The following is an 11,378-nucleotide window of genomic DNA, read 5'->3' as shown; positions in this document are numbered from 1 at the left end:
AGCCCTAAAACACACCAAGAAACACATTAAAGAGGATTTTACTGCAGAAAGCTGCAAGCCAATGCCTAAAGAACAAACTAAAGCAACGGAGCCAAACCCGGTTCAGTGAAGAGAAACAGAGGAAATGTTTGACTGCAGTCATAAAGCAGGAAGACACTGAGCTACTCAGGTGTTCCTGATTATACCAAGCAGCCACATGGACAGCCAATAGGAACACAGCTTACTGGAAGTCCAGAGGGCTGGCTTAGTGAAGGAAATTTAGTTTGAAGTGGAAGCAGAAAGTTAACAGAGAAAGTTCATCTCTTGACTCACACTCCAGTCCAGTAGGTGGCGGTAAATGCACCTAATAGTTGGGTGCCAACCACCAATAAAAAAACGAAAGAAAGAAAGAAAAGAAACAGAGGGTGGCTGAATCCCAAACCGCCCCCTACACACTATCCCTACACACTACCCCTCCGTTTGTGCGTTCCTGCGGAGGGTCCTCCATATTAAGGGCTGTCCCAAACCGCGTAGTGCAGAGGGGGAGTGGACTGTTCAGCCCTTAAATAGCGAGTCTGCATCGATGCTCACTCTGGACAACTTTTTCAGGAAGTGCAACGTCGAAATGGAGGAGGAAGCAACATTGATTTGAGTTCCACATGCGTCCATTATTTCTCCCACGCCTTTTTCACACTGACAGAACATCACAAAAAGAGTGATGTAAAAAGATAAATCAAAAGAAACAAATCTTCTTCTCTGCTGACGTTTGATTTAATTGTGCACCCCCTGACACCTTAAAATTTGAACACAACTGACAGAATTCATTTATTCATTCATTTGTTGGATTTGAAATGCCAGATAATAGGATTGGAAAAAATATGAGTGAAAAAAAGTGGGATGCTTTCGTCTTCTGGAAGCAGCAGCGATCCTTGTTAGTTGCAACCTGTGCCACAGCGCTACAGCCATGACAGTAGGCGTCTTTCTGTTACCATGGCGATGACGTCTTCCGTTTTCCGGTGAGGCGACAGGGCGTCCCATTCCTGACGATCGTATTTATACCCTCCCCCTTCAATAATAGGTGCCCTCCACGGCTGCGAGTGTGACTTCTTTTGGAGTGACACTCGGTAGTGGAGGGGGAGTGTGTAGGGGGCGGTTTGGGATTCAGCCAGAGAAAGTTGAAAACCACGTTCTGATACCTGAAATTTTCACACGAAGAACGCCTGAACACATATTAAGCGGAACTGTAGATTTACCCGTGTAGGTTCACGGACATATTTTAGCGACGGACCAAACAGGGAAGCGAGTGAAAAACATCGGCTGATTTGTTTACCCGCTTGTTGGTTTGTGTTTTGAACAGAGGGGTTGAAGTTAAGAGCAAAACTGAGGCTGGAAGATGTGGAGAAGAAGCTCCGCTGAAAGCTCCGACCGGTTTGAATATTTACAGACTTTGGTGACGGAGTTTCAGGACACCGACAGCGAAGGTGAGAAAGATTTAATTTGAATATTTCACCGATTTGTGCTGAACAGAATCAGTCCCCTAAAAACACAGAGCCTGAATGGAGGTGTCTGTAAATTAACAAGTAGTTCGTTTTATTATTTAAAGACGTAATCTGTAATGTGAACAGACATGATATTTTCTCCACTTAAATCAGTTTCTGAAGCTGCATCACAAAACACTGAGTTTTAAATAGACTGCGTTAAGAGTCACACTGAACTGATGCAAATTAAGTCTAACTGAAAATTCTGTGGTAAATCGTTCCTCCCTGAAGGTTCTAATCTTCAGTTTGTGTTGTTGGACTGTTTGTTTTATAAGGAAAATGATTTTAATGCTCATTCAAGAGTTTTTCTTCGTTTGTACTACTTTTTCTTCGTGCTGATCCTCCACGATGAAATCCATTTTTAATTCTATATCCTCCTGAGAACCGAGAAGAAAAAAAGTATCTTTCACTTTCCTGCCTTCTTGGAACCAAAACAACTCACAATATAGAAATATCTTTATTTTAGATTTCACATTATGTCCACTGTAGTGCACAACAGAACAGGAAAAAACAAAAACAGCGACACCTGGAAATCAAAACAGGCAGACAAGAAAAAAGAATGTCAGTCCATTTTCCAATAACAGTTTAACCCTCCTGTTATGTTACAGGTCAAATTGACTCATTTTAAAATAAAATATAAAATCAATTTCTTAGTCAGAAATTGTTAAAAAAAAGTTTTTATGAAATCTCTTCTTCTGAGCTTAATAAGTAAATGAATACAGCTTGTGGTATTTAATGTACATTTATGACAGGAACATAAGAAATACGACTGGCTTTTGTTATGTAAAATAAAGATAACACTAAAGTTGGTGGCCACAGTTTAACTGTTGACACTGATTTTGACCAGATCTTTCCATTTCAGCCCTACTGTACTTTCAAAATACTTAAAACATCCATAAGAAATGTTTAATATTCATATTTAGATGTTGATCTGCTTTTAACACACCCATAAATCACTGTTATTTCTGGAGCATGTTTAACAAACATTCACCCAACCAGCTTCCCCATAGAGAAATAATGCTACAGATTTACCCAACAAGTTAAACTATTGGGGTTAAGTCACTAGAATATTGTTTATTTTATATCTTTGCATGAGTACTTTGCATAATATTAATGTCACCCACCGGCTTTCAGCGCCTCCTGGTGGACTAAAAATGACCTTCAACTTAAATCAACCAACATAATGACACCAGCATGCTTGTGATCAGTGCATCTACTTTAAGTTAATTAATTCTGGTGGATTTTAAACATTTAAACTCTTTTCTTTTGTCTACATCAGAGGCGAAGGAGCAGGTTCTGGCTAATCTCGCCAACTTCGCTTATGACCCAAAGAACATGGATTATCTGAAGGAGCTGCAGGTGGCCGATCTCTTCCTGGACATGCTGACTGAGGACAACGAGAACTTTGTGGAGTTCGGGTTGGGTGAGTCTCACACTCTAAACCCACTCTAAACCCTTGTCACCACCGTCTCGTTGTTTCCACGGTTACCGTCGTCCCGTTAACTCGTCTCGTTGCGCTTCGTGTTTCAGGCGGGCTGTGTAACCTCAGCATGGACCCTGAGTGCAGAGACGTGATCCTGCAGAGCGACGGCATCAACTTGGTCACAAACTGCCTGTCCAGCCAGAGAGAAGAGACGGTTCTGTCGGCCGTCACCACCCTCATGAACCTCGTCACGCCGTCGTCTCACTCCCAGATCACCCATCCGTCCATCCTGCAGTGCATGCTGCGCTTCTCCCTCTCAGAAAGCCCTCGACTTCGGAACCTGGCCGCCGTCTTCCTGCAGGACTGCTGCAGCGAGGAGCAGGTGAGCCGAGCCCAGCAGCAGATGGAGGTCCAGCAGACGGCGGTCGGAATCCCGCTGCCGAAGGACTGAACCACGGAGAGCAGCTGCTGCATGTGAGTGCACGAGTTTTGTTTATTTTACACACAGCATGGCCAAAACTACGCAGACCAACATCACAGACATGCAGCTGTAAAGGACCTCCTAAAACAAATCACCTGTCAAATCCGTGTCTTCTCTGAAATTTACTACTTTAATGGCAGAGATTTTTTTTCTTTTTTCATTTTCTTTTTTATTCCGCTTAAATTTGCATCTTTCCATAAATTTACTATTTTAATCTTGCATATTAAAGTCTTATATTTACAAGAAAAAGGGACCAAGCTTTTTAATACTTGGGAATATTGAAGTTTTTTTTTTTCCCCTAAATGTGCCACTGTAATGTCTTCTCTTAAATTTACCATTTAAATATTAGAATATCAAAGTTTTTGTTTTTTTAAAATTGTAAATCTACCATTTAAATCTTAGAATATCAAAGTTTTTTCATCTTAAGTTTGTGTCTTCAGATAAATTTACGACTTCAATGACAGAATATTATTTATTTCTCTCAAATTTGTGTTTTTCTTGTGAATCTAACTCTTTAATCTCACACATATTCAAGTTTCTCTTTTCTTAAATTTACAATTTTAATCTCAGAATATCAAAGTTTTGTCCTTTTTAATCGTAAATCTACCATTTTAATCTTAGAATATTTAGGGTTTTTTCATCTTAAATTTGTGTCTTCAGATAAGTTTTCTAGTTTAATCTCAGAATATTATTTATTTCTCTCAAATTAGTGTTTTTCTTGTTTGTTTCTTTAATCTCACACATATTCAAGTTTTTTTCTCTTAAATTGACCATTCTTCAACAAACACAGCAATTTTAATATAGAGCTATAGAGAAAATATTTTTACTTTTCCTGGAAATCTAAATTAGTTCCAAACATCTGCTTTCTGTCTGCTTGGTTGAAAACAACTTGTCCTCCAACTATAAGCTCACAGCTGTCCAGGTTGATGCTTTCCACCATCGAAATCCATTAAATGTAAAATAATTTTAAAGCTGTGTATTTTATTAATTGCTTCACAAATGGGTTATTCCGTTTTAGTTTAATTTTTAATTATTCATATTTGTGCTGAACATCTAAAAAATCAAATCCTATTGCGATTATTTTGACAGTTGTTGTGATTTGAATTCACCTCCATGATACAGATGGAAATGACAAATAATGTAACTTAAAATAGCCGATTATTTCTAACAGGACAGCTGCACGTTAGACTTCTGAAGCTTTACATTTAATGTATTTAAACACACGATACTGAAAAAAAGTGCATTTAGGTCTGATAGTGTCGCTTAATAATTAAACATTCTCTGTAATAAATACCAACTAACTAATAGATTTTAAAACTAAATATAAAAAGCGTATTTATGCATTTTCAGGTTTCTGTGTCAAAATAACAGACCGTTAGCAAAACCGTACCTTAATGTTGACTTCCAGTGGGATTATTAACCTGCAGCGTAACGGAAATATGTTCAGGAATAGAATTACTGACAGGGAGACGCTTCTTACAGCCGTTTTAAATCTGAAACTGTCAAAAAACTTTCTCCAGAGCAGCAGAAGTTCCAGGTTAACAGAGATCCACCTTTATGAGGCTGAAACCTCCACATAGCTCCCTAACCCGCTGCTTTAGCTCCGTACGACGCCCTCCTGGCTGCAGGGATGTCGGGTGAAGAGGTCTGACTCTCCTGGATGTGGTTGAGGTCTTTGTTCAAACCAAAGTGGGAGAAGAACCATTTCTGTATGGAGCTGAAACGGGGGGAAAGAAAAACCCAAAATCCTGCCACAATGTTGGAAATTCTACAAAAGGTTAGGGCCACTTAGAAATGTTGATATTCTTAAAAGAAAAACAGTTGTTTTTATCAATGAAGATAAATATTAGATCCATATTAAATAACTAATGTGGAGCAACTTTAACTATCATAGAGCAACTTTAAGTAATATAGAGCAACTTTAAGTCATACAGAGCAACTTTAACTAACAGAGCAACTTTAAGTCATACAGAGCAACTTTAACTAACAGAGCAACTTTAAATCATTTTGAGCAACTTTAACTAACAGAGCAACTTTAAGTCATAGAGAGCAACTTTAACTAACAGAGCAACTTTAAGTCATAGAGAGCAACTTTAACTAACAGAGCAACTTTAAGTCATACAGAGCAACTTTAACTAACAGAGCAACTTTAAGTCATACAGAGCAACTTTAACTAACAGAGCAACTTTAAGTCATATAGAGCAACTTTAACTAACAGAGCAACTTTAAGTCATACAGAGCAACTTCAACAGAGCAACTTTAAGTCATATAGAGCAACTTTAACTAACAGAGCAATTTTAAGTCATATAGAGCAACTTCAACAGAGCAACTTTAAGTCATATAGAGCAACTTTAACTAACAGAGCAACTTTAAGTCATATAGAGCAACTTCAACAGAGCAACTTTAAGTCATATAGAGCAACTTTAACTAACAGAGCAATTTTAAGTCATACAGAGCAACTTTAACTAACAGAGCAACTTTAAGTCATATAGAGCAACTTTATCCTATTTAGAGCAACTTCATCGAATTTAGAGCAACTTTGTCATATAGAGCAACTTTAACTAACAGAGCAACCTTTTCTTATTTAGAGCAACTTTATCTTATTTAGAGCAACTTTAACTAACAGAGTAACTTTAAGTCATATAGAGCAACTTTAACAGAGCAACCTTTTCTTATTTAGAGCAGCTTTAAGTGGTAGTGTACTTTTTGTTGTCCAAACAATGCGATGTGATGCTTCTTGATTTTCCACGTAGTTTTGGCCGCTTTGTGTGTTTTTATTCCCCTCATGTGCTTTAATCTAAATGCTGTTCACTGTCTGACCACATGAGGGAGACTCTAACTTCTATTAAAAGAAGAACTTTAGCAGAAGTTTGGCAGCAGAGAGCCAGAGTGATTGAGAGATTAGTACAGTTAATACGAACAGCAGCATGTCTACAGTGTCGTTTTCTAACTTCTAAACCAAAATCTGGAGTGCAGAGAACCAGACTGGCTCGCTGTCGTCTCCATACCTGTTTGCCCACAAAAATGCACATTCTTCTGGCCTTCAAGTGATTTCCTCCAACCAGGGCGGCCGCTGGATCGCGCTGAAGCCAACTCCTCCCCTCAGGAAGAATGCCATGTCCTGAAACATTTAATCCAAGCCCGAAATATGTCAAATAAAAACTGCTAAGTAAACTCTGAGGTTCCCCGTTAAGAGCCAGGAGCACCGTTTGTTCTCTTCTGGGCTTTAAGGAGCTATTTCTGGGCCGAGTCCTTCAGGTCTAGACAGGAGACGACATCCGATCCTACTGCACATGTAGCTGCTCAGGAAATTCTTTACAGCTTCCAGTGCGTGTCCACGATATCCGCTCGCTTTAAAGTTCCCTTTTTTTTCTATAATCTCGACCCGTGTGAGTGTTTCTGAGGCTGCACCTGCCGCCGAGATCAGTAGAAATACCTCCGTCCTTCCCGTAAAAACAGAAACACCCACCGGTGGTTTGAACAATGAAAAGAGTTTATTTCAAGTTGATATAAAAAAACCTCATATTTTTAAAGCTTTCTGCTGGATAATAAAAAGTACAGAGCGGCAAAGTGAACAAATCTCATGAAAACACGAAAATCAGCGTCAGAAATTTTCATTTTAAAAAGGCTCAGAGTTTCCTCTTCTTCATGGGGCCCTTTAAAAGTCATTTTTAGCTGTTTTTTTCTGCCGATACATGAAAGAAAAGACGTTTGCAGAATTATTTTTTTTATAGAAATCAAAATATTTTAAAAATCCTCACTGTGACTAGACAGAAATGACTAAAATTATGACTTAAAAAAATATTTGAAAAAAAAAGAAAAAGAAATGACTAAAATTAGCGTTGCGTTAGTCGGTCCTTAAATATAAACCAACTGATTTCTCATAAAAACAAATATTTCATTTCAATAAAAACAGACATAACAGTGAACTGGAGCTGTTGTAGGTTTAAAAATTATAAAAAGTCTGAGGTTGTAAAGTTGTATGTTTGTAATTATCACGTTTTAAGTCTGTAGTGGATTTTATAAAACTAGTTTAATACTTTCTCCTCATTTTGTGACTAATCTGAGATACTGTCCGAAAATATGAGGTTTTGTTGTAAATTTACCGAGTTTCTTTCTTTTAAACGTGTGTTTTTTAACACTTCAATCTTTATTAACCTCAGAATATCCACGTTAATTTCTCATAAATGTGAAACTTAACCTCTTTGTAATCTGAGAATATCCACGTTTTTCTTCTCAAATTACTGTAAAGTTTTTTCTTGTAAATATTTCATTTTAATCTGATCATTATTTTTTAAAAATGTTTACAGCATAATCTAAATGTACAGAATTCTGACTTTTAATCTCAGAGAATATCATTTTTTTCTCCTAAATTAGATCCCCCCCCCCCTCGAATTTACCACATTAATTTTAGAGAATTTTGGGAATTTTATCTCTTAAATTTGGAGATTTTCTAACGACTTTAATCACAGAGAATGTCACTTTTACTCTCTTAACTTTGCATTTTTTCCTCTAAGTATTATTCCCCTCCCCCTGACTCTGTAAAATCTTTTATTTTTTCATTTTTAAAAGCTACAACAGTTCAGATTTGCTTCCTCTAATGTCTGGTTACTGGTAAACGCTGTGTCTGTTGGGGACTATTTTCTGCAGATTTGTTGTTTTAGGTTGCATTCACAGCAGCAGGACGGTGTAACGTTGGTCTGAACCATTTTTTGGTGTTTTCATGTGATTTGTTGACAGTTAACCCTTTAACTGCTGCTTCCAGGAGGAGACACACGACCTCCCAAACCATCACACATCTGCAGAAAACGTTCCGTCTGCAGATGTTCTGATGTTCGGTTGTGTGAATCCTGACTGGGCTTTGTTTTTACATACGAGATATTTTCATATATAGTAACTATATTCTCTCCATACGTATACGGAGTCCTCATTCTCATTTCTTCAGCTGCAGCTGCTTCTCAGCCACCTCTCTTAGTTTATGCTTCTGGATCTGAGAGGAGAAAAAGGAAAATATGTATTTTAGTGGTGGGATGCGATCAAATAATGGAAAAAAAAAAAACACATTTTTTTACACCCCATACATCTGAACATAATATAACCCTGAAAGAAAATTTAAAATAGAATTAAAAAAAAAAAACCAAAGCAAAAAAGACATAAAAATAAATTAGAATTTATGTAAAACATAGAAAAAATAAGCAAAATAAAACCAAAAAAATACATGATATGTACTATTTTCAAATTTAAGTTGTGAATCTACCACTTTAATCTCAGAGAAATGTGAGTTTTTCTCTTCTTAAATTTGCTATTTTAATCTCAGAAGTTTTCTTCTCTTAAATTCGAGTCTTCTCATAATTTACCACTTTAATTTCAGATATTTTTTTCTTCTTAGGTTACAGGATAAACATCATTTACAAAATTCTGATTTTCTAATCTGACATTATTTTTTTGTAAACCAATTTCAAAGAATTGTCGCAATTTTATCTCTTAAATTCATTTTTTTCTCATAAATTAACTAATTTAATCTCAGTTTTTTTTCCTTTCAAATTTACCATTTCAATCTCAGAATGTCAAAGTTTTCTTCTCTTAAATCTGTGAATTTACCGCTTTAATCTCAGATAATTTGAATTTAATGTTTGAATATCCGAGGTTTTTCTCTTCTTAAATGTGTGTCTTCTCACAGTTTTACTACTTTAATGGCATATTGTTTTTTTCTCTCAAATTTGTGTTTTTCTTGTGAATTTATCACTTGAATATATGTGAGACTAAAGTTTTTTTCTCTCAAATTTGTGGATTTCATCTCACTTTTTTAGGTTACAGGATAAAAATCATTTAGAAAATTATAATTTTCTAATCTCAGACAGTAGTTGAGTTTTTTTCTCTTAAATCTGTCGGTTTTCTTTCTCTAAAACTTGCCATTTAAATTTCAAAGATTTTTTGCAGTTTTATGTCTTCAATTTGCACTTAAAAAAAAATCTAATCTCATAAAATGTCAGTATTTTGTTTCTCTTAGCTTCATATTTTTTCCTCTAAATTTACCATTTTAATCACAATATGAAAGTTTTCTCTTAAATTTATGAATCTACCTCTTTAATCTCAGAGAATTAGATTTTTCTCTCTTGAATTTACCATTTTAATCTGACAAAAAGAGTTTTCTTCTCATAATTTACTACTTTAAAGGCAGAGAATATTTTTTATTTCTCTCAAAGTTCTGTTTTTATTGTGAATCTGCCACTTTAATCTCACATATATTTAAAGTTTTTTTGAAGGAAAGACCTTAAATCAGCAGCGTTGATTAAAATTATGTTTTTTCTGTTTAGTTAACTAAAATGCATGTAGTTGCTGTGGGGTAAAGTATATTTTACTAATATTTTGGTGAAAACGCCCCCACAGTCTGTTAAAGCCTCATTTGATGCCTTATACTGAGATATCGACCTGTGAGGAGCTGAAAACAGCAGATTTTCTGTATTTTTCTGCTGTGTTTCCATATGTTTTCATTAGATCTGATCCTATCTTTGGGATCTTACACTGAGGGTGTGGTTTGATCTGATTTGCCGCCCTGCTGGCTTCGTCTAACGGGACTGGGTTGCGTGCAGACGGGTTAATAGCCGCCCTTTTAGCCGCCCTTCCCTCCTGTCTGGAGGCGTTCAGGGCCGAACCGTTCAAATTATTCTGAACTGCATCCCAGGAGGGAAAATTATCCCAGCTGCTGCTAACTGTACATCTGGTCCTCGCTCTGGACGATCAATAAAGCCGTTTGTCTGTAATTTATGTCGTCTTGGAGGAAATTACCTTTCCAGTGACGGTGAGCGGGTAGCTGCTCACAAACAGAACGTAGCGAGGAACCTTGAAGTGAGAGATCTGAAAGGAGAAAAAACAAAGACGGAGACGCTGAGCAGAGCCGCCCAAAGAAGGAAAATACTTCCTGATTTACTACAGGTAGACGTCCCAACCTGTCCTTTGCAGTAATCTCTGATTTCCTCTACAGTACAGTCGACTCCATCGGCCAGCCGGATGCAGGCGCAGATCTCCTCCCCCATACGAGGATCCTGAACGCCGACCACCTGCAGGACAGAAAGCAGAGAGTTAGTGGATTAAAGAAGAAAAAACTAAAGTCATGAGGAGAAAACAGGTGCACAGAGGCCACGATAAAAGCCAGATGTGGACACTGACGCGCTCTGCACTAAAATATGAAACGTTTAATGATTTTATTCATACTTTTTTCTTGCATTTTTTTCTTATTTTTTTTTTGCATAGTCATTTAATTTTTTTGTACAAATGAGTAGCTTTCATCCTGTAAAACCCACTACTGCAGAAATACATCAGTTAAATTTTTTATTATTATAAAAATATAATAATTTTATTATATATTTTATGTGGGGAAAAAAGAGCACAAAATAAATAAAATATTTTCTATATATTTTACAAATATATATGCATATATATATATATATATATATTAAATTAAAATTATTTATTTCTTTTTTGCTATTTTTTTCTTTGTACATTATATTTAATATACATATATACACATAATTTTTAGTTTTATTAATTTTTTACAATTTTTTTGCTATATTTGGGTTTATATAATTTTTTTATTTATTTTCCATGTATGTATTTATGTATTATGCTTTATATATATATATTTTTTAAATGTATAGAACTTTAGTTTGAGTTTCAGTTTGATCTTAAAATCAGCAAAGTTTGTAAATTATTCTTGTGCAGCTGGTTAAAGCTGCAACTTTTTAATTTTTAAAAAAATAATATTTCCTGTTCTTTCTTAGCAGCAGGAATATCATTTTGTGCCGATCTGTCTTTAAAGTTCAGACGCTGTGTGTGAATGTATGATAATAATTCATCTTGAACATACAATAAAACAGAATCCTGTTTTGAGACGCCTCTCTGAATGTCCTCCTGTAATGACCGCTCTTGGCCACTAGGGGCGCTGTTCCTCCTGGCC

The 11,378-nt window shown here is 36.1% G+C and overlaps 2 protein-coding genes across 2 annotated transcripts in view; one reads left to right on the top strand and one right to left on the bottom strand.

Moving 5' to 3' along the window:
* The first annotated feature begins 510 nt into the window (after positions 1-510).
* armc7 (armadillo repeat containing 7) lies at positions 511-11,311 on the top strand. The gene is made up of 4 exons (XM_022208109.2): positions 511-1,460; positions 2,797-2,940; positions 3,048-3,414; positions 10,407-11,311. The coding sequence occupies exons 1-3, from the start codon at positions 1,373-1,375 to the stop codon at positions 3,389-3,391; spliced, it is 576 nt and encodes a 191-aa protein (XP_022063801.1). The 5' UTR covers positions 511-1,372; the 3' UTR covers positions 3,392-3,414; positions 10,407-11,311.
* The window catches only part of acsf2 (acyl-CoA synthetase family member 2), a 62,670-nt gene continuing 58,185 nt past the window's right edge, over positions 6,894-11,378 (bottom strand). The window contains exons 14-16 of the mRNA XM_022208107.2: positions 10,372-10,482; positions 10,211-10,279; positions 6,894-8,411 (exon numbers count right to left, since the gene is read on the bottom strand). Coding sequence (XP_022063799.2) covers positions 8,355-8,411; positions 10,211-10,279; positions 10,372-10,482 — 237 coding nt within the window. The 3' untranslated portion in view covers positions 6,894-8,354. The remainder of the gene's footprint in view (positions 8,412-10,210; positions 10,280-10,371; positions 10,483-11,378) is intronic.

This window comes from Acanthochromis polyacanthus, chromosome 19 (assembly GCF_021347895.1).
Source record: "Acanthochromis polyacanthus isolate Apoly-LR-REF ecotype Palm Island chromosome 19, KAUST_Apoly_ChrSc, whole genome shotgun sequence".
Taxonomy (NCBI): Eukaryota; Metazoa; Chordata; class Actinopteri; family Pomacentridae; genus Acanthochromis; species Acanthochromis polyacanthus.
Note: the sequence above shows the minus strand (reverse complement) of the source record. Positions and strands in the feature narration are given on the sequence as shown.

Coding starts and splice junctions, on each gene's coding strand:
- armc7 (XM_022208109.2), top strand. CDS start 1,373: ATGTGGAGAAGAAGCTCCGCTGAAAGCTCCGACCGGTTTGAATATTTA. Junction 1,461..2,796: donor TCAGGACACCGACAGCGAAG/GTGAGAAAGATT, acceptor TGTCTACATCAG/AGGCGAAGGAGCAGGTTCTG. Junction 2,941..3,047: donor CTTTGTGGAGTTCGGGTTGG/GTGAGTCTCACA, acceptor TTCGTGTTTCAG/GCGGGCTGTGTAACCTCAGC.